The following is a 23,767-nucleotide window of genomic DNA, read 5'->3' as shown; positions in this document are numbered from 1 at the left end:
AGAAGCATTGCAGGTCAAATGACAGCAACACAGAGTTATGCTCCCACCCCACACAGCACCGTGCTGTTCTGTTATGTCTGTACTTCAAACCTCAGACCTAAATCACCACTGAAGGCAACAAAAGCAAACTGCTTTATCTTGGAATTTTCACAGACCAATAAACAGTTTTGCTGTTAAACTCCAGATATTCATGTTGAATATATTTGCTACTTGGTTATAGCCAAAAATCATAGTCATTATAATTTTGTTCAGTAGTGTAACCTTGATTATTCAGTAACTTCACAAATGGCATTTATTTATCATAAAAATGTCTTTTGATATTTACTTTTTCCTTTGATGTTGATACCTTTTAACTCTTATGCCTAAAATCTGACGTGTGTGCCTGGTGCATTCTTACTTATGTGTCTAAGTTTGCAGTGACTCTCTTTATCCTTTGCTATTGTTTTTGATTTATGTATGTTTTGTTTTGTTTTATTTTTGTTGCATATGTTGTTTGTTTAATTTAAGACAAAAAAAAACAATTAAATGAATGAGAGGTAAAACTTGAGGGGGTAGGGACAAATAAGTAAATACTTCTGCCTACTCCTTTTCAAACAAATAATGGAATAATAGTTTGTAATGATTGTGAAGGCACATGTTTGAAATGTTTGAAATAAAAATGAACTGAACTGAACTATTGCTAAACAGCTTGTAATATGCTTGAATGTCATATAGCCATTAGCTGGAGAAGGCTTGGGTCCAATATGTCAGAGTGGATGACAGCAGAATTCAAACAGAGGACTTTTACATGGTACAAAACTGCTGAATGCTGAATCTCTTGAGTAAAACACTCAGTCGATTAGTGTTTTCTTTGTGAGGCACTTTGATCCTTTTTTTTTCTAAAACTGGGGTTTGTGCCACAGGTTGGTGCAGATGAGAATACCAAAATAATGAAAAAAAGTCCCCACCCAGCATCCGCCTTCTGCTGAACACTGTCGGTTTCAGGTTTTTCTCCTCGGTCCACTCATGTAAAATGATCCATGTGCCTTTCAGTGTACCTGAAAACATCCTGGGAGAGGTATGCAAGGACAAAGGCTGGTTTTTCTTCAGCTGTATTCCACTCAGTTTTGCCGTCTGTGCAGTAATGCGAAGCTATCTGTGTACTGCGGCAGTGTTCTCACACCCTGTGTGCTGTGAGAACCGTGACTATACTCGTATATTGTCTGGGATTAAATGGACCACTGATATCACTAGTTTGTCTTGTGGACAGACCTCCTTAGCAGTCTTAGCGTACCTGCCTGCCACTTGATCTGTAGCTTATTAGCCATTCATATCCCTTGAGAGACATGCATGTCTGTGTTTCAGCAGCAGGGTGTGTGGGGCTTTTTTGTTTTTGTTTTGGGTCCTTTTCCCAAATTACACGAAACTGCTTGATTGGCTCAGCACAAGAGGTTTCCACCATGAACCAGCTTTCTTGTCTTTTCTCTTGCTATATTTCTGCCCCTCTAGTCTGTCACACTCCCTGATGTTCCTGGGAAACTGTTTGGTACCACATTAATTCATCTTCCTCTTTACTAATCACTAGTCTTTACAAAGCTGACTCAGTCACTCATGACAATATTGTTTGTAACTTTGTCTGTCATAATACAGAAACAAAGACTGTTGGCCAAGCAGAGACTAGCAGCCATGTAATTTTTAATTTTCTTTGACAGTGTGTACTCAGAGTTACCGTGACACTTTGATTGTCCCACACACCAAGTCAACTAAACTTAGTAGTTCATGTTAGAGATTTTCTTGGAAAAACAAAACCAACAGTAATAAAATATTTGATCAACTTCATGTAATCGTCAAAGTTTAAATTTTGTTGCTTTCAGCTAAAGTTCTTAACTTCAGTGATTTGTTTCCAAGCCGTACCAAATGCTCCTTTTATTTAAACTTTTTCATGAAGTATAACGGGGGTGTCTGTCCCTCAAGCCGTCCCTGCCTCTCTCACTTTGTTTCCAGAGCGTTCAGCCTTAGCTGTCACTATGATACACTCATTTCAAATCTATTTTCTAATTTTCCATCCTGCTCTCTCCTAAAGAAAATCTTCCACTCTGTCACCTTCAGCTTCTCTTGTCTTTTTGTTAGTGCCATCTTTTCCACATTATACAAGGTCTCACTACCATAAACTAACTCTACTTCTGTTTTGTCGCTGTTGCACCGGTCTCCTTCTCATTTACATATATGTATTCTGTCGTGCTTCCACTGACTTTCATTCCTCTTCTCTCCAGAGCATACCTCAACCTCTCCAGGCTCTCTTCCACCTGCTCCCTACTCTGTCTACAGAGCAGCGTTGTCGTGAACATAATATTCCATGTAGACTCCTGTCTGACTTTATCTGTTTTGCTGTCCATCACCAGAAGCTGTTGATTCCTGATGTAATCTCACCCCCACCTTGAAACCATCTGTCACTCCTGCTGTAGACATCGTCTTCTGTCATCATACATGCCCTGCACCACCTGCACATAGTTTTCTGCCACTTCTGACTCATCCACAGTTCCTCTCTTTACTCCCTTTCATTGTGTAGTGAATCACTTTTATCCATCTGTAATTACTACAGCACTTCTGATACAACACACTATAGAGAAGGCCATGCATCTTCCCACTCTACAAGACTGTGTTAAACAATCTATTGCCCTCTCTCATACACACCTCTGTACCTCCACAGGTATGTTGTCTGTACCACCTGCTTCCACTCATCATCCTCATCACCACTTTTTTTTTTATTTTTTTACCGACATTCCTTTTCTTATGTGCTTCTCAGCACACTGTCTTCACTTGTTAGTACATCTCCATCACTAACCTTAATCTGCTGTACATCCTTTCCAGCTCGATCTCTCTCCCTATCCCCTTACTCCAAATCCTTTTCTCCTTCCTTAGTGTTCAGCTTCACATACAACTCACTGTAAGCCTTGTCCTGTGCACTATAACAAGTCCCATTCAGACTACACATACAGCGAATCATACAAATGTAGGTATTAGGCTCAGAAGGCCAGTCATACCTCACTAAAAGCATTTGGAGTTTAGGTGTGACTCCATTAAGTTAAAGCAAGTGTTCACGACTTCATAAGAAAATTCCTGATGTGAACTGGGAGACTGGGGCTGTAGAATGATCCATAAAATGTTGTTGTGTTATGGTTAATTTGAAGCTTTACTGTCCAAAATTTTCAGTCTCAAATGTCCTGCCTTGATCTCTCGGTAATCCCAAAACTGACTTCTTCTAGGAGCTTTAGTCACCAATTGAACTATTTTGAACATGGCAGTCTGCTATGAACGAAATCTCTCCAATACTCCTATAATACTCCTACATATGACAGTTTCAGAAAATTCTATTCAATTCAATTTTATTTATACAGCACCAAATCCCAACAACGGTCGCCTCAAGGTGCTTTATCTTGTAAGGACCCTACAATAATACATACAGAGAAAAACCCAACAATCATATGACATCCCTTTGGCGACAGTGGGAAGGAAAAACTCCCTTTTAACAGGAAAAAAACCTCTAGCAGAACCAGGATCGGTGAGGGGCAGCCATCTGCAGCAACCAATTGGGGAGAGAAAAGGAAGATGGGACAAAAGACATCCTGTGGAAGAGAGCCAGAGATTAATAACAAGTATGTTATTAAGAGGTCTATTAACACATAGTGAGCGAAGAAGAAACACTTAGTGCATCATGGGAATCCCCCATCAGCCTATACCTATTGCAGTATAACTGGAGAGAGAGATAGATAGATAGATAGATAGATACACAAAAAAATTAAAGCTCCCTTTCTTCCTCACGCTCCTCTCCTCTTAGTCAGCTATAGTTGTTTTGTTTTTGTTTTTTTTCCCCCTCTCTTGCCTGCTGAGGCAAAAAGTACTGCTGACCAGCCTGATGATGTCATCCTCGTCCCTCAGTAACACACGGACACACACCCACATTAGGAAGAGGAGGCTGTTTGTTGAGTGTAAATAGAGAGGAGGGCTGTTTCAGCACCAGCAGGAGAACTGCTACGATTGATACTGTACGTTTGATCATGTGATCTCCAGATTGGATTCATTTAAATTAGAAGTAGAAAGTAAATACTCATATTTGATGAAAACCCTGCTTTATTTGTCCATATTGAAGATGGGCTTAACTCATGTTACTTTAACTTGTTTAACTTGTTTAACTTGTTAACTTGTTTAACTTGTTAACTTGTAACTTTAACTTACTTTAACATGTTACTTTCTCATGTTACTTTAACTCATGTTACTTTCAACAAATACATTTTCTGGAATCATTGCTGGATCCTGTCACAACCTCTAAATATTAATTTCTAACATCAAAGGGAGGAGGACTTCTCTCCAGAGTTATAGTTAATGATTAGAAATAAGTAAAAGTACCATCTAATTCTGTGATTTGACTGATTTTATACTTTTGTTTTTTTTTTGTTTTTTTTTTTGTTCTATTTCTTTGAAAAAGCCAAGGTAAATCATGCAGCTTTGGGGGATTTAATACTGGACATTTGCAAACAATAGAGGTCTTAATTCTTAATTTCATTTTCTACTGCCATTTATCCACCCCTGACTCATCGTTACTCTGCTCTGAGGAAACACTAGCTGCTCTGTTAAAATGTGTCACTGTGACCTGTGCCTCGACTCACAGGTGTCTCTACAATGTGTAAAGCTGGTGTGACTGAAACTTGACTTGTACTCTGTTGTGGACACAGACAGCTTAGTAGTCATTCTGGTTATACTACTTGTGCATGAATTACGTTGCCTTTCACACATGTATAATTGATGCATTGTAATTTAAGCTCTCCAGGAACAAACCCGCACAGTCATAAAAAACACCCTGCTTATGTAAAATGCTTATGACAGAAAATTTTTAAAAAGGAAAATGAGACTGGGCAAAAGCAGTTCAACGATTTTGTCGTAGTTAATGTTGAATAGTTTATCCACTAGAGGGCATCCGGTGGTATTTCAAACATCGCTACAACAACCAGCTGATCCGAGCAGTAAATGAGTAATCCACGACTTGTTGTATCAGTAACACAAGTTTATTTTTAAACAATGAAAATCTCATATTATCCCAGACGAACTACAGCTAACAAATGTTGGGCAAATCTCTTTGTGTTGTGTGCCTGGTTACATCAGCTGGTATAACCGGTATTTTGACATCTCCAAATACTGGTATCTCTGTCAGCCTTAGAAATCCTGCATCAGCTGGGCTCTGTTGATGACTGCTCAATATTTGTCTTCATTACTCACTCTTCTTGTATTAAATGTAAGACTTTGTGAAACTGACACTGTGGAAGCCGTTGTGGTGTAGCTATAGTTTGGGAGTTTTGTGGTATACAATCTGTTAGCATTGTTCTTTTCAGTGTATACAGTACAATGTGTGCACGTCGCTGTTTTATTTAGCTTTTGAAATAACTGTGTGGGACGTAGCTTGCGGTTTATGAGCTGTGTGTATGTTTGTCTGTGGCATTTGAGCCACCTGTACTCGGCAGCCTCCTGCGGTGACACAACCTGAAATGGCATCAGGCCTCGGGGGAGACGAGATGTGCTGCTCACTTCATCTCTTTCTTCTCCTTCTCTCTTTCTATTAGTAGAGCTATTTGCAGCATTTCTTTCTTTTTCAGAGCTTACACTGCTCCTCTTTTCACCTTTTCCCGTTTCCCTGGATCCCAGTATTACTAAAGGTTCTATACAACTAAAGTCTTAAAAGGCACATTATGCTTTTCCATATTTTTTTGTCCATTGTTGGCATGGTGGATGCTCATATTAAGTTGGCTGAAGTTTCAGCATGTGTACAGGTTATCCATGTGAGCCAAAAGCTCAGGCTTCAGAGTTGTTGTTTTTAAAAAAAAAAATAAAAAATTTATTCATGTCTTCTCTACTTCTGGCTGTGATATTATAGAGAGGGATATCCCTACTATGGTCATCTCAGGCATGCAGCCACAGCTTTGAGAACAGCAGTCCCACCCACCTGCTGTTTAATCTTTCAATTTGTGAAACGGTGAAGCATAATCGGGTAATGTAAAGGCAGAGGTACTGCACCAAGACGCAGTTTAAGATAAATACATGGGAAAAAGCTGAACTGCCAGTCATTCAAAGCTAATTAACTGGAGTCTAAATATAAAACTGCGGCGATGGAAATGACCAGAACAGGTGCCCTAAACAAGGTTTCCACACTTGCTGCACATCTATAAGCCTCTTGGCAACCCACCTCCACCCCTCCTCCTCCTTTATGCTGATATGACTGTTGTTTAAAGGCGTATCTGTTGTTGTTGCCTACGCTGTTCAGTGCTGGGTTTTGCTGCTGTTTTCTGTTCTCTGGAAGTTTTTGTAAACACACAGTTTGGAGTGTTTCTGAACAAAATAACCTCGCCTCTTTTGTAATTCTGAGAGTGTTGTTAATTGCCAAATTACAACCCTGGATGTTTTCAAAGTCACTACTGGCTGTAGTGATCAGCCAAAGTCATTTGTAACGGGTGTTCAGATAGAAATAACTGATAGCTTATTACAGGTGCCTCACACTGCCCTCTTCCTCCTCCTCACCCCTCCCAAATGGATTGTAATAGCTTGTGATGTGTGAGCATGGTTTCGGCAGCTTTTGACTCAGTGCTTAAGTGGAGTGTGACAAACTGCTCTCTGCATAGACCTTTCATTCGTCAAGCCCCGTTTTCCAGGGCACATGCTACCTCTCCCTTTAATAGTTCTGTCTTACACTGGCAGCTGTACTTTATGGACGAACCGGAATTTTAATGTAATTATATACGTCTTCATATCTATTTATTTTTTAATCTAAAGCTGTATATCGGACTTTATAAATGAGACAATGACAGCGTATGTTTGTATGCCTGTGTTGTGTTGAAGTGCTCAGTTTTTCAGTGTTGCCTCAGTGTCTGATTTCATGTGCTGAACCAAAGCGCATATATGCATCTCCTCCAGCTCTTGTTGTTCCGACCTCCAAGAGTACAGTCTGCCCTTGGAACCCTGTGTATTTTGTGTTTGTGTGTCTGTCTCAGTGTATTTTTTTTATACATTCTGTGTCCTGCCCTGAAAGCACATGTCAGCCCTTCTGCGCTGATAGAAATTCGCTGCTTTATTGAGGCTGATTTAGTGCCTGTCAAGCCAGCTGTCCAATGGGAAATAATTTTTAAAAAGTCCTTTATTTTCAGCTCTTGTAGTATTTACATCCACTTTTGAATTAGTTTGTAGCCTTCAGGGTGAAGCACGACTCTAATTTTAACCCTGAAAAAAAGGAAAATGTGTTCAAGTCGATCATTTATCACGACAGCTGCTCAGGAAGACACATCTTCAGGACTGGAAAAGGCACTGTCAATCATGTATAGTAGAAATACATTGATACATTTGTTTAAAATGGAAAAAAGGCAGAGGTTGTTTTTCTTGTTTATATTCATTTACAGTCTGTTCCTAAGGAAAAAGAATTTTTCCAATAAAGATATTGGATGAAAGTGTGATGAAAGGCACATATCTATCTCTAAATGAGCATGAAATCGGCCCTGCAAATTTATGAAACTCAATTCTAGACATAAATGCCCCAAATTGATTGGACACTGAAGGTGGTGAAAGGTTCAGTTTCCAGCTGTAAACTACTTGATAAGTTAATCTGGTTGGCATGTTTGTCCGATGGTTAGTACTGTCACTTCACTGCAAAATGATTCCTAGTTCAAAGCTGGGGCTTTTCTGGCAGGAGGTTGCGTGCTGTGAATCTGCTCTTCTACTCCTTTTAATACTTGTAACAAAACAGGGGGAAAAAAGACTCCCAAATTCCCAATTTAACATAAAAGTTGGCATAGCAACCAATACAACCTGGTACAGGCTGCAGAACAGCGAATCGCAGCACAGCAGGAAAGCCCAAATGTCGGCTGAAAATCCCCCCCCCCCCACAGTATATACAGATTCTACTTCACATGAGCCTTTATAGAAAGCTGTCGCATGTTCCATCCAATATTATGTTTGATTAGGAGCGCCAATGCGGGTCATTTTGACTTGTTAGGTAGATTCATAACGTATGTATGTTGATGTTACATTGTTCGGCACAATGCCAGCTGATGATAGCTGAAAGTGAAAGAAAGGATTTTAGCTGTGCCGAAGCAGGCCAGGACACTGAATAAAGAAATGAAGAACTTTGCGTGCTCGCTGCGAATGTCTGCCTCCTGTGACAACAGAGATGGAAATATTCGACTAATCCTTATTCCACATCCGCCATACATCACTACATCTGGCTGCTCACTCTCTTTAGTCTATTTATTTAGGAGAGTGAGAGAGCAGAGTTGGGTGGGTGGGTATATGGTGAGAGAGGGAGTGTGTGGATGGTCACAGCGATAAAGTAGAGAGGGAGGGGAGGGGTAGATGAAAGAAGGGGTGATCAAGTGAGAGACAAAAGGTATGAGATAGATGTAGCAGAAGCGGCGAGGGGAAGGAGAGCGACAGATGTAAAGGATACCTCCCTTCATGCCTCAGCCCCCGCTTGCAACCTCCTGAATTGAGCCGCTGTGAACTGCTGGATCCCGCCGTGTGGATTTCTCCACAGCAGCCTCTTCCACAGGAGCGCAGGAGTGGGCTGTGCAGGAGCCTGTTGCCTGGATACCTCTGCTGTCGCTACGGCGGCGAAAAGCCAAGACCAAAGCGTGCGCGTATTTGCTGGCTGGTGCCGCTGCCATGGGAAAAACACAGCTGGCTGACTGTTTAGACGGTTCCCTCGCTTGCCGACTTGCTGGCTGACTTGCTGTCGTCGCATGTACGCATAAGGAAAGAATCACCCTGAGAAGGGGACTTTAAAGAGAAGGGGGAGGGGGGTGGCTGGCACCCTGCTTTGCATGATGAAGAGAGCTGTTTGGTAGCAGGGATATTACTTTGGCAAAATTGAAGCAACTGCAACAAGAGCCGGAAAGGGCTGGTAGGGGAGAAGTCACGCTTGGGGCTGGCTGAGTTATTTAAGCAGGAAGGCTGTGGGCAGCTATGCAGATCCAGTCTTCTGGTCCACAGTCCAAAGCCTCCAGCTTCATCCTCAGTCAGAGATGTGTACTGGCCTCCAAAATGGAAATCCACCGGTACGTATCTGTTGTCACAGACTTAGTCCTGCTGCTTTTGTGCTCTTTCTATAGGAACCTTAAACGGAAACTGCTGCTCACTTTTGATCGATGGGAAGAGAATGCCTCATGCTTCACCAGTGACAATTGTTGTTGATTTGGTGTGCTCTTATCAAGTTATCTAGTCAATTTCAGAATTAGGATCATGAACCAAAATCTGACATACTGAACACTTCAGCATGATTACAAATGATCAAATGAAACTTTTAACCCAGATTTATGTCTGTTGGAAAACTAGGTGTAGGTAAAGGGGGGCAGTAGTGCTCATTTCCAACTCTATACAGTGGGGCAAAAAAGTATTTAGTCAGCCACCGATTGTGCAAGTTCCCCCACCTAAAATGATGACAGAGGTCAGTAATTTGCACCAGAGGTACACTTCAACTGTGAGAGACAGAATGTGAAAAAAAAATCCATGAATCCACATGGTAGGATTTGTAAAGAATTTATTCGTAAATCAGGGTGGAAAATAAGTATTTGGTCAATAAAAAAAAAAATACAACTCAATACTTTGTAACATAACCTTTGTTGGCAATAACAGAGGTCAAACGTTTACTATAGGTCTTTACCAGGTTTGCACACACAGTAGCTGGTATTTTGGCCCAGTCCTCCATGCAGATCTTCTCGAGAGCAGTGATGTTTTGGGGCTGTCGCCGAGCAACACGGACTTTCAACTCCCGCCACAGATTTTCTATGGGGTTGAGGTCTGGAGACTGGCTAGGCCACTCCAGGACTTTCAAATACTTCTTACGGAGCCACTCCTTTGTTGCCCGGGCCGTGTGTTTTGGATCATTGTCATGTTGGAAGACCCAGCCTCGTTTCATCTTCAAAGTTCTCACTGATGGAAGGAGGTTTTGGCTCAAAATCTCACGATACATGGCCCCATTCATTCTGTCCTTAACACGGATCAGTCGTCCTGTCCCCTTGGCAGAAAAACAGCCCCATAGCATGATGTTTCCACCCCCATGCTACACAGTAGGTATGGTGTTCTTGGGATGCAACTCAGTATTCTTCTTCCTCCAAACACGACGAGTTGAGTTTATACCAAAAAGTTCTACTTTGGTTTCATCTGACCACATGACATTCTCCCAATCCTCTGCTGTATCATCCATGTGCTCTCTGGCAAACTTCAGACGGGCCTGGACATGCACTGGCTTCAGCAGCGGAACACGTCTGGCACTGCGGGATTTGATTCCCTGCCGTTGTAGTGTGTTACTGATGGTGACCTTTGTTACTTTGGTCCCAGCTCTCTGCAGGTCATTCACCAGGTCCCCCCGTGTGGTTCTGGGATCTTTGCTCACTGTTCTCATGATCATTTTGACCCCACGGGATCAGATCTTGTGTGGAGCCCCAGATCGAGGGAGATTATCAGTGGTCTTGTATGTCTTCCATTTTCTGATGATTGCTCCCACAGTTGATTTTTTTCACACCAAGCTGCTTGCCTATTGTAGATTCACTCTTCCCAGTCTGGTGCAGGTCTACAATACTTTTCCTGGTGTCCTTCGACAGCTCTTTGGTCTTGGCCATGGCGGAGTTTGGAGTCTGACTGTTTGAGGCTGTGGACAGGTGTCTTTTATACAGATGATGAGTTCAAACAGGTGCCATTCATACAGGTAACGAGTGGGGGACAGAAAAGCTTCTTACAGAAGACGTTACAGGTCTGTGAGGGCCAGAGATTTTCCTTGTTTGAGGTGACCAAATACTTATTTTCCACCCTGATTTACGAATAAATTCTTTACAAATCCTACCATGTGAATTCATGGATTTTTTTTTTTCACATTCTGTCTCTCACAGTTGAAGTGTACCTCTGGTGCAAATTACTGACCTCTGTCATCATTTTAAGTGGGGGAACTTGCACAATCGGTGGCTGACTAAATACTTTTTTGCCCCACTGTATACACTGAACAAAAATATAAACGCAACACTTTTGTTTTTGCTCCCATTCCCCATGGGATGGACGTAGAGACCTAAAATTCATTCCAGATACACAATATAACCATCCCTCCCAAACAGTGGTCACAAATCAGTCCAAATGTGTGGTAGTGGGCACATCTGCTATATTGAGATAATCCATCCCACCTCACAGGTGTGCCACATCAGGATGCTGATCTGACATCATGAGTAGTGCACAGGTGTACCTCAGACTGCCCACAACAAAAGGCCACCCTGGAATGTGCATTTTTTTGCGCTATTGGGGGTCTGGGGACCCAGAACCGGTCAGTATCTGGTGTGACCACCATTTGCCTCATGCAGTGCAACACATCGTCGCATGGAGTCTATCAGATTGTCAATTGTGGCCTGTGGAATGTTGGTCCACTCCACTTCAATGGCTGTGCGAGGTTGTTGGATATTCATGGGAACTGGTACACGCTGTCGTATACGCCGGTCAAGCACATCCCGAACATGCTCAATGGGTGACATGTCCGGTGAGTATGCTGGCCATGCAAGAACTGGGACATTCTCAGCTGCCATCTGCCCTGAACAATGTGAACCATGATTCATCCGTGAAGCGCACACCTCTCCAACGTGCCAGACGCCATCGAATGTGAGCATTTGCCCACACAAGTCTGTTACGGCGACGAGCTGGAGTCAGGTCAAGACCCCGATGAGGACGACGGGCATGCAGTTGAGCGTCCCTGAGACGGTTTCTGACAGTTTGTGCAGAAATTGTTTGGTTGTGCAAACCAATTGTTCCAGCAGCTGTCTGGGTGGCTGGTCTCAGACGATCTTGGAGGTGAACCTGCTGGATGTGGAGGTCCTGGGCTGGTGTGGTTACATGAGGTCTGCGGTTGTGAGGCCGGTTGGATGTGCTGCCATATTCTCTGAAACGCCTGTGGAGACGGCTTATGGTTGAGAAATGAACATTCAATGCACGGGCGACAGATCTGGTTGACATTCCTGCTGTCAGCATGCCAATTGCACGCTCCCTCATTGCTTGTGGCATCTGTGGCATTTTGCTGTGAGACAAAACTGCACATTCCAGGGTGGCCTTTTGTTGTGGGCAGTCTGAGGTACACCTGTGCACTACTCATGATGTCAGATCAGCATCCTGATGTGGCACACCTGTGAGGTGGGATGGATTATCTCAATATAGCAGATGTGCCCACTACTACATTTGGACTGATTTGTGAACACTGTTTGGGAGGGATGGTTATATTGTGTATCTGGAATGAATTTTAGGTCTCTACGTCCATCCCATGGGGAATGGGAGCAGTAACAAAGGTGTTGCGTTTATATTTTTGTTGAGTGTATTTCTGACTCTACTCTCTTTGCATGATTCACAGTACACCGAATCATTTTTAACTTACAATGGCCCTTGCAGCCTCTCACTTCATCCATAAGCCACCATCTGTTTAAGCTAGCCGTCTGTTATTTTGGGCCCTTCGCTTCCACAAACAGAAACTGAAACTGTTCAGGAATTGATCCTTTGTGCAGACTTCTTTAAAGTTTTAAGAAATGGTTGGCACAGACTGAAGGCATGACAAGGACTTTAATTTACATGTCATGTAGAGCATAAAGCTACGGTTCTGGTTTTCTGTAACTATCAAGAGAAGATAATTGATTAGTATTAGCTACATTGTGGATGTATTGTACTAATGGATGCTAGTGTTGTACGTGCTTGTCCCCCTAAATAATTGTGATCATTTGTTTTTGCTGCATTCATAATAAATGTGATGCATAGAGTTTTAAACCCTGAATCGGTGAATAATGGCGACCTGTGTAAAGTCTGATGCCCTTCTTTTTTTAAAACCAGATGTTTAAATCCACATGCAGAAGGTCTGGTTTTGGTTTTTTTGGGCAGTTTGTTTTCGAATCTCAGTTTGTCGGAGTGTGTTCGAGTCAACTCTGAGTTGACTGAAGGATTTTCTGTTCTCATGCCTGTGTGCCTTCTTCCCCAAGGGCTTGGTTGGATCCAAGTAGCTACATTGGTGATTTAGCAGTTGCAACGTGATGTTAAACATGAAGACTCTGTTTATTTATTGATGATTGTTTGCTAAAATGTCAGACAACATTTGAGTTTGGCTCAGTAGCACGAATGTTATGTTCATTTGGATTTTTTTTGTTTGTTTTCATGGAATGAAATGAAGATTTATTTATTTTAAAGTTGGGGAAACAAAATGAATGAATTAAACCGAATGTATTCAAATCGCCTAATGGACCAAGGGATCCAGATATGGACCATATAACTCAACAAACAGGGCTGGGATAATAACCTATAGTTGACCTTTGACTTTACAAGCCTTCAAATCAGAACAAAGGTCATTTTGACCAGCCATAGTGAGCTTGTGAGTAGGTGATTGGGAGGAGAGCTGATTGAAACCTGGCTCTGTATGTTAATGTTAAAACGAAGCCTGTTTAGAGAGCTTAGCATGATTACTGCAGATGCTGAATTTCTTTAAGTTTCTGTGTTATTTCATGGTCCTCATGAGCATCTTCTCCATTCACATGCCATGTTATTAAGAAATTAATAGTGATCTTTTAGTCTGGATAATTTTGCAAAAAATAAGATTATTACATTTGAAATATTTTACACTCTGAACTATGACTCTGTTCTGGGATTTCCAAGTACATGCAGAATATGCATGAACAGCAGGAGCCTGTGTGGAGGTGACCTGCAGAGTTGCTTTGTAATTTTGGAACCTGCTGAGATTTGCTAATAGGTTTTCTGGAAAGGGATCATATGAGGCACTAAGTATTAATTGGCAGTGAGATCGGATAATCTGCTGGGATTGAGTTTGACCCTAACTCTGAATTAGACAGATTATACTTGGTTTTGTTTGCTTTGTCACTTCAAAGGAGTCAGACTTTCTTGTATGTTTTCAAGTTGTCTTGAGCATTAGATCTTCAGACTTTCTGACAGTCTTTCAAAGTTTCCAAGGCATAGTGCATAACTGCCTTATGTCCAGCTTCACCTAAACAAAGGGTGCTCTGTGGCTTTTAAACCAGTCCTGTGGGAGTATTTGGCAAAGAAACAGAAGTTTGGAGGTATTTTATGAACTTTGTGGACAATAAACCAGAATTGTGATGTGACTGTTGCTGAACCAGACCTTTGCAGTTTTGCACCTGAAGGCTGCAGTTGTTTATTTCAGTGGTTTAAGAGGAGTGAAAGCTGAGTTCAGTGCAGACTTGCTCTGCCATCAATGTGTCCCCTGTCCGTGTGTGAATAGAACTGTGATTGGACCCTTGTAAAATGTGCCAGGCACCCAGTTAGGCCGCAGTCTGAACCCTGGAAACTACCTGTAAAAACCACTAGATATAAGTGATATACAGCGACTTGAACAAACACCTTGGAGAACTCGATATCTGGATTGGGTTATGTTCAATAGTGCATGCTTGAAACAGCCTGTTTTCTGCCAAGTGTAAAATTTTCTGTCTCTATTTGCTGTGTCCTTACTAATAGGTCAGCCAAATGTGTCTGAGCGTTGTTCTTTGACTGTAATGTAGCCCATTTGAAAAAGTGTGCGGTTTAATTTAAGGAAAGGTCAAAATGGGCTTGTTGAGGGGATGACACTGAAAAGGTTGAGCCACTAATAAAAGATGTGCGTGTTTGTGTGGTGGGATGGGGATTGGTGCCACCTGTGGCCGAAGCCTCTGAGGATCACGCTCTTCAGTCAGCTAATGGTTTCTGTGAGTGACTTACACAAAGCCTAATTGAATCCAAAAGGATTCAGTGGACCTGGCCTTAGAACTCATTAAATAAGACTGGAACTTGAATAGTCCAGTCAGGGGTTCAGGTAATTAGCAGATGATAATGTTTTACATCTTTAGGTGACTTGGAAATAATCAAGGGAGTGACGACACTAGTTGTATTGTAATATAGCTTTAAAATGGAATAAAAGAAGTTTGTTTTAACAGTCATTAACGGTAACAACATTTTCTGTGATTAGCTGTGTAATGACCATGAGATAAAATGCGTAGGCCTGGTTCCGGAAGCCAGTGCGGTGTGGAACATCTGATATGTTTTGTGACTTTAAACTGTGTTGGCTAGAAATAAATTTGGATGTTGGAGTTGGATTACTGACATGTTTTGTTATTTAGCCTAGTTGGACATCTTAAACTACTTATTTTTATTTTATTTATTTATTTTTTTAAATGAACTACTTAAAACAAAGTGTAGCTCAGCCTTTTCGAGTCTTCTTTGAGCATGTTTAGGTGAATTGTTACGAGTTGAAACTGCTGGAAAAGTTTGTACAAGATGCTGAACCCTGCATCAATGTGTGTGTCTGCAAATGTTAAAAAGCACTGTTTGATTAGATGACTGAGACATACTCAAAATAGAAAAGTAGTAGCAGAAAGCACTTTATATGTTGCAGTCCATTTACCATTATACCAAGAAAGCTAAAAATGGAGTTGTAAGAACTACAATAATACTCAGATGCTGCAGTTTACTCCCAGAAAGGGGCTGGCGCTTGTAACGGCTACTAGAACTATGGAAATATTCTCGTGGCCCAAAACCACCTTGCATTAACCATGGGATTTTAAAGCTCTGGCTCATTTGTAGATATTTAAAAATAAGGGTTATGTTAGCTTCCTGGGGTATTTTTCAGTCTTGCTGTTCCTTGAGGAGCTTTTTCTCCAGTTTCTCATTGCTAATTTAGAGTAGTAAGCAGGGCTGCACGATTAATCGTTAGAAAATCGCGATCTCGATTCATACTTATGTGCGATCTCATTTCCAAATGACAACGATTAAAAAAAACCAAAAAAAAAAAAAACCGACGACGACGATTGTACCGCATTTTGATCCGGGACGTAATCTGCATGAAAACAAGCGCTCACTCTTCCTGCTCAACAAATGACAAGGGCGGAGCCTCATGCCACGTGATACAGAAGCTGTGCCATGTGATGCTAAAATTAGCAGGGGAAAAAAACAACTGAGAGCACGTCAGGGATGATGAGAAAGTGACAGGAGAAAATCCGTCCCGGTCAGCCACCCAAACATCAATAACAGGAACCTTATACAGCGCTTCCCTCTACCCGTCGAACTCCCGCAGGCACAAAGAAATTACGGAGGCTATTACTTATCACCTGACCAAAGATATGGCTCCCATCAACACTGTGCAAAACGAGGGATTTAGGAAAATGATCAACACCCTAGACAAACGCTACACAGTGCCGTCCCGCAACTATTTTTGTATTGTTGCACTACCTGCTCTATACACGCAGCGTCGAGCAACGGTGGAGACGGAATTTCTAGCAGTACAACAACAAAACGTGAGACATTTGTTGTTTTTATGTTTATTTATTGTTTTTATGTTCAGTTTCAACTGTTACGAAGTTGATGTGCAGTTAATAAGCGCAATAAATATTTATACTGGAAAAGAGAATCGTGAGAGAATCGTGATCTCAATTCTAAGCAAAAAAATCGTGATTCTCATTTTATGCAAAATCGTGCAGCCCTAGTAGTAAGCCTGTCATTTTAGTCATTTTTTCAGCATTGGGTTTATAAACCCTTTCCAGGATTTACAACATCTATAAATGACGAGTGTATCTCTTTATTGATTCCTGCTTAAATTACTGGCCAGACGCTGACCTTTGCTTGCTCAATTTCTGAATGTTGCTGTGGCTGTTCATATCTGGCTGCAGGGCTAGTGCAGTCTAGCTGCCCCACACGCACACCATCATTGTGGGCTGTACTGGGTTATATATAGTCACTAGTAGTGATGGCTCCTTTGTCACACACCAGGTGTTTTTACAGCTATCATGCCACATGGTGGTCCTCTCCTGATCCATCTCTTTCTTTCCTCATCTAATAGAGTGGATGACTCACACTTAAGAGCAGAGGGTATTTTCTCATTGCTCTATGATAGTGTGTGTGTGTGTGTGTGTGTGTGTGTGTGTGTGTGTGTGTGTGGACCCATGCTTACTTTACAAATATCAAATCTGCGGGTATTGATTATTCTAATTGATTAACAAGGTTTCACAAGTCGATTTTGGTTTTTCCTCTGAACGCTGACTGATGTGATAAAGGGGGTTTCCATGTTGCCATTAAATTTGATGTATTGATTCAAGTTTGAATCTCATTTATGAAACATGCTGAATGGTTTCAGAAAAATGTCATGACGTCATATCAGGTAGCTGACGTTCTCCTGTTTGGCGTTTCCTGTTTAAAAGGTGGGTGTAATACAAGTACATCTGATGGATCACCTTTATTGTCTGATATAAGCACAGTTGTTTAGGAGAAGTGAGGTGGACTGAATGTGTGTGAACATCGTCAGTTCCTGCTCTTGTTTGTTTGCAGCTTCATGTCAAAAGTCTTTGGTGCAAATATGATGTGGAGCAAATCCATTCTGAAAATTATTTGACTTCTTGTCTAGATTAGGGTGATTTAGGTTTTTGGACATATTCAGATACCCCCAAGAGTCTGGAGTCCACTGGAATCTCTTAATTTTCTCTTCCTCTAAACACTGGTACTGTAACTGCACCCAGTGGTTGAACAGGATCTTTCTCTTGTCTGCGGGCCTCCGTCTTCCCTCCCTGTCTGCTCCTGATCACTTCCATATGAGCTAGGAGCTCTCTGCTCCACACTGTAGTCGATGGCTGACTAATAAAATAGAAAAGAGAATGAGAGGGAAAGAGGGTTTAGATGAGGGCAGCAAGAGATTGAGTTAGTGGGACAGAAAGTTAGAAAGAGAGTTTAAAAAGAAAACAAAGAAAACAAAAAAACCCAACAACAACACAGAGTGAGCTAAAAATTAGTCCAGGCTGCTGAGTGAAAAGGAAGGATGCAGATGTGGCTGGGATGCTCCCTAGAGCCCCTCTACACTGAACTCCTTCCTTCTGTCTATAGCCAGCTGCACTTCTGCCTTAACAACCTTCATGGCTTTCCCAATCCCAGTATACCTCTGTCTTTTATTCTTCTCCTCATGTGCATTTTCACAGCGGGGACTCCCGCTGGATTCCACGCCCAAGCTTGGAAAAGCTTTCCCTAACATTCATTTTGGTTCAGCTTGCAAGTTTTGTTTCAGCTTCACAGGATTTATCATCCTCCCCCACCTTGAAAACGGCTGACTCTGGCTTTTCAGACCAGAGCCTCAGTTTATTGTCAGCCAAATGGGGCAAACTGTAGAGAGCAAGTCAGTTTAAAGAGAGAGGAGGAGGCAGAATGAAGAAATGCCTCTGTTGTGAGTCATGTTAATGAATCTATTCTGAGAAGTGTGTGTGTGTTTGTGTTTGTCAGGGGCACCCTTTTGTTAATTTGTCTCTTGAAGGCTGATTGAGTCTGAGCAGCTAAGTGTAGTCTCAATGATTATACATCTGTTCAGGCCAAAAAATACCACAGAGTTTAATGAAATTAACCTCATTGGTGTAACTCGGAAATAATGAACACTGTAAACAAACAGTCATTGTATATCAGCAAGGTATCATTAATGAGGAAATCTGAATTTTATATCAGACCAGTGAAGTGGAATGTTCGATAAGAGCAGCTGTATAAAAACTGCAGCCACTGCAAACTTCCACTCTCCATCTCTCACATTGATCAACCATAACACTATGAACTATTGATAGGTGAAGTGAATAACACTAATCGTCTCTTCATCATGGGACCTGTTAGTGGGTGGGATGTATCACGGAGCATTTTGTTCTCAAAGTTGATGTGTTAAGTGGAGGAAACATGGACAAACGTAAGGATTGAGTGAATCTGACAATGGCCAGAATGTGATTGTTGTTGTCTCCTAAACTGCAGCTCTTCTGGGGTGTTCCTAGTCTGCAGGAAACGGTACTCCTGGATGGCTGTGGCCTCTTTCAGCAAGACATTGACTTTGAGGTGTTGACTTGGCCTACGGATTTCCTGGCTCACATGTAGGGCTGCACGATTAATCGTTAGAAAATCGCGATCTCGATTCATACTTATGTGCGATCTCATTTCCAAATGACAACTATTTAAAAAAAAAAAAAAAAAAAGACGACGATTGTACCGCATTCTGATCCGGGACGTAATCTGCATGAAAACAAGCGCTCGCTCTTCCTGCTCAACAAATGACAAGGGCGGAGCCTCATGCCACGTGATACAGAAGCTGTGCCGTGTGATGCTAAAATTAGCAGGGAAAAAAACAACTGAGAGCACGTCAGGGATGACGAGAAAGTGACAGGAGAAAATCCGTCCCGTCAACCACCCAAACATCAATAACGGGAACCTTATACAGCGCTTCCCTATACCCGTCGAACTCCTGCAGGCACAAAGAAATTACGGAGGCTATCACTTATCACCTGACCAAAGATATGGCTCCCATCAACACTGTGCAAACGAGGGATTTAGGAAAATGATCAACACCCTAGACAAACGCTACACAGTGCCGTCCCGCAACTATTTTTCTATTGTTGCACTACCTGCTCTATACACGCAGCGTCGAGCAACGGTGGAGACGGAATTTCAAGCAGTACAACATTTTGCGGCAACAACAAAACGTGAGACATTTGTTGTTTTTATGTTCAGTCTCAACTGTTACGAAGTTGATGTGCAGTTAATAAGTGCAATAAATATTTATACTGGAAAAGAAAATCGTGATCTCAATTCTAAGCCAAAAAATCGTGATTCTCATTTTATGCAAAATCGTGCAGCCCTACTCTCAATCCAATCGAGCATCTGTGGGATGATGAACTACAGCTCCACTGTGTTGGACTTGGTGATAGTGATGTAGTTGCTATTCTTTGGTGAGCCTGGTGTGGCACTACATAATTAGTTCTCCACTTACTGCTGGGACATGACCAGAACTTTTATGTGCATTAAAGTCATATCTTCAGCATAACCATGTATAATATCCACAAAACTTAAAAAGAGGTTATACACACACAATACGGTAATATTATGTTGAAGCACAGTATGTATCACTCCGCGAGGCTCCTGCCTACGATAGCCGTAATGCTCTGACAATCCATCAAGCGGTGCGGGTTTGTAGCTTAGCAAAGTCATACTAAAACATTTGACAGATTTTCGAGCGCCGTGTATGACATAAAATCGTTTCGAGGTCAGTAAACACAACCCGAATTCATACATAAGCCCCACGGGATTATAAGGGGCTCTGTCGATTTTCAGAAAAATCAAAGGATTGATTTTAAGTGTGCCGTGTTTTCCAAAACACACGGTAATAACGACGGCCCGCTAGCATGTGCTACCAGAAATAGTGCTTTGTTGTGTATCTGACAGATGAAAGCTAAACCAGCTCCACACCCCTGAAGTTGCAGCATTTTTACAAACCAATTCTGGTTCATCCGTTCCATTCAACGATCCGCTTTCGCTCTTCTCATTCTCTGTCGCCACCATGCTTTTTTTCGCCATGTGCATATGAAAACAAAGGCACTGCGCATGCGCGTTTTACTCATATTCTATCGCGATATTTCATTTTCTTATCATTGCCCAACATTATACCTGTATTACCGTGAACGGTATGATACGGCCCAGCCCTACTGTGAAGAGATCACCACACTGATACCACAGTAATACTCCACATATGGTGAATCATAAGGCTCTGTATAGCTGGCACAATGACACAAATGAATTCATCACTCAGCTCCTGGCTTTGTCAGACTGGCAGACGCACTGAATGAGATTTTTAGTTTGGCCATTTTTGGGTTTTTTCTATATTTAGATTAGTCACTCGGCTGCTTACATAACGCTGGCCCATCAGTTGTGGAAAAAGTCGCAGTTTCCAGCCATAGTAATGATGGACTGAGTCAGTAATTTTCAGGTAATCAGAAATTTGACTTGCTCCAGTCTTCAGTACCTTAGTTCAACAACCATGAGTTAGAAGGAGTCAAATCAGTGATTCCCTTTTGCTTTTGTCTTCTACTTCTCTCCTCTGCACTCCTTTGCTCTCTGTAAACCCACAGTACCTCACCCACCCCAATCCTGGCAGGATGTGACATCATGGTAGTGAATACCCTGGAGCTGTTCTGTTCCTCTTTGAAGTCAGAACTGCTCCAAACTCAGAGCTTCATTAACATTAATGAAGGAGATGAAAATATTCTCATTTCATTTCCCATTCTCTCCATTTCTATTTTTGTCAGATCTGCACATTTGTCCTCTTTGTGTGTGTGTCGGTGTGTGTGTTGATGTGTCACTATTCGCTTTTCCTTTTAACAGGGAAATAGTATCCACATATATGTAAAACTGTTGTTTGTCTGTAAGAGCATTCAGATTTTTAGCCTGTAGTTTGGTATTTTATCTAACATGGTGAAATTTAAGGAGCTCATAAAGTAAGCTGTTAAACTAAGCAGATCTGGTTAGTTAGATGGTCATTTAAGCTAATGTAAGCTACTGTTAGCTAATGCTACTTGATATGCTTCATTGCTTCATGGCCCCCATTGCTTCAATGACTATCCCCCCACCCACACCCCACACAATTTACACCACCCCTGCCCACACACCTTACCAATCTGAGCCATGGTCTGAGCAACCCCCATCACTGAGGCCACTCACAGATGCTATTCAGACAAGCGCTTTTCTTTGCACTACTTCCAAGCACTTTGCAACTACTTTGCTCTCCAATGTGTGCCTTATTTATTTTTTTTATTTATCCCTCTTGTGTATATATTTTTCCCGTTTGCTATTTATTCTTGCTGTCTACTATTTATATTTTATTCTGGCACAGTTGGTGTGGAGCACCCATAATTTCATTGTACATGTACAATGACAGTATTCTATTTTATTCTATTCTAGTGTGACGTCTGGGGCTTCTTTGCTGCTTCAGGAGCTGGACGACTTCCTGTAATTGAATCATGAGCTCTGCTCTCTATCCTCAAGTGGTCAGCACTCCCGGAGGCTGGACATCATGAATGTCCAGCCGTCAGTAAACTGTTGATTTTAGCCCGTTGGTAGGTGGCTGCCAGGTAGCAAGGTGACATTATAATATCCGATATAGATGGGAACCAGTGGATCCAACCATTGGACTTAAATGTATCCATGTGCCAAAGTTTGGTTGCTATTCAGACAAGAAGAACATTTTATAAAGCACATTTAACTTAATATAAATCTCAGAAATCTAATCTGTAGTTGCATTTAGGAATTCCTTTTTAGGAAAAAGCATGGCTCTTTCTGCAGTCATGTTGGCACAGAGGCACAGAGTGTAGCAGTGTAGTCTCAGTAGAGAGGCAGGCAGAGGGTAGCTGATACATTTAGTGGAAGGGTTAACAAGGAGACGAGGAGGGTCAACAGGACTAGATTACACCGGTCAAGTACTTAACCATCAAAGCTTACATTTCACTGTGACTGTCTGAGACATATCACTGAATTGGCTGCAAAGACGAAAGACAATTCACCACTACATAATGTACATACTCATGTACAATCTCAGTTAGGATTGCTATTAATGTAAATAAGGGTGCATTTTACAGGTTCTTCCTCTGATGACTGTCTGCTTTAAAAGAACCATAACTGTCAAAGTAATTATCCTACAGAGATTGGACCAATTAGGAGAAAGCAACTGTGTCATGTCTGCTCATCTGTTCTCCACATTTTCTTTCTTTTGGTTCCACATATTCCTTGTCTTTGCTCACATTGGTTGCAAAGAGCACTTGGACCTTCAACACAAAATCTCTTCGAATCGCACACATGCAAGCTGTACTACATTCACCACACAAAAATGTAATGTTGAGAAATTGCATAGACATGCGCACCCAGTGTGGTGAGAGTTTATGACTTAAAGCCTGCAGGCTATGGTCTGCAGTGGTCCTGAGCTTGAATTTATTTTATGCTATGATAATATGTGACATCCTATCTGGCCAAACAAAGTGACCACAGTAACCAAAATATGCACCAGTGCTCTCATTATTTTTTTACTGCTCAGTTGTGAGGTTCAGAGTGCCTCTTTTGAATGGCTGCATTCAGTCACTCTCCCAATTCCAAATCCATTGGTACAATTCCAGGAGGTCCTGGGATATGAAGTCATAGCATTTGGGGGGTCCTAATCATTCCTAACTTCCCGTATATAAGCGAGTCTGAAATGGTTTTATATGTAAAGATGATGAAATGCTATTATCATAAGGTAAATTAAAGCTAAAGCCAAACAGTAAGGCTGACTAAACTTGCCTGTTAAATAAAAGCAAGAAGAAAACTGACACAAAATAACAAAATCTCACTTTGTCACTTGCTGGTACTAGATTGGACCCCCTTTGCCTTCCGAACTGCCTTAATTTTTCATGGCAAAGATTCAACAAGCTGCTGGACACATTCCTCAGAGTTTTTGGTCCATGCTGACACAATACCGTCAAAAGGCTGTGGACTGCACATCTGTGAATTTCCCATTCCACTGCATCCCAAAGTGGCTCTATTGGATTGCGATCTGGTAACTGTGGAGGCAATTAGAGTCCAGTGCACTTATTGTCATGTTCAAGAAACCAGTCTGAGATGATTTGATCTTTGTGACATGGTGCATTATCCTGCTTGAAGCAGCCATGAGAAGATGAGTACACAGTGATCATTGGAGATGGTTGGCTAAAACGCTCAGGTAGGCCGTGGTGTTTAAACGATGTTCGTTTGGTACTAAGGTGTGCCAAGAAAATCGCCTCCACACCAGCAGCATCCTCAGCCATTGATGTACGTCAGGATGCATCCATGCTTTCGTATTATTTACTGAAACTTCTGATTCTACTATCTAAATGTCACAGCAGGACAGGAAACTCGTCAGACTAGGCAACTTTTTTTTTTTTTTTGCCAAGTCTGACCC

At 41.7% G+C, this 23,767-nt stretch overlaps 1 protein-coding gene across 10 annotated transcripts in view; it reads left to right on the top strand.

Annotated features, from left to right (window-relative positions):
- Positions 1–23,767, top strand: part of enah (ENAH actin regulator) — a 143,507-nt gene that overhangs the window by 53,863 nt on the left and 65,877 nt on the right. For 8 of the 10 annotated variants that reach the window (XM_026194527.2, XM_080289856.1, XM_026194518.2 and 5 more), the window contains exon 1: positions 8,370–9,068. The exons of the other annotated variants lie outside the window; for them this stretch is intronic. In XM_026194527.2, coding sequence (XP_026050312.2) covers positions 8,977–9,068 — 92 coding nt within the window. In that variant the 5' untranslated portion in view covers positions 8,370–8,976. Of the gene's footprint in view, positions 1–8,369; positions 9,069–23,767 lie in introns of those variants that run through there. 10 annotated transcript variants of the gene reach the window in all.

Source organism: Astatotilapia calliptera, chromosome 15 (assembly GCF_964374335.1).
Source record: "Astatotilapia calliptera chromosome 15, fAstCal68.1, whole genome shotgun sequence".
NCBI lineage: Eukaryota > Metazoa > Chordata > Actinopteri > Cichliformes > Cichlidae > Astatotilapia > Astatotilapia calliptera.
The sequence above is the reverse complement of the archived record's forward strand: the minus strand, read 5'-3'. Positions and strand labels throughout refer to the sequence as shown.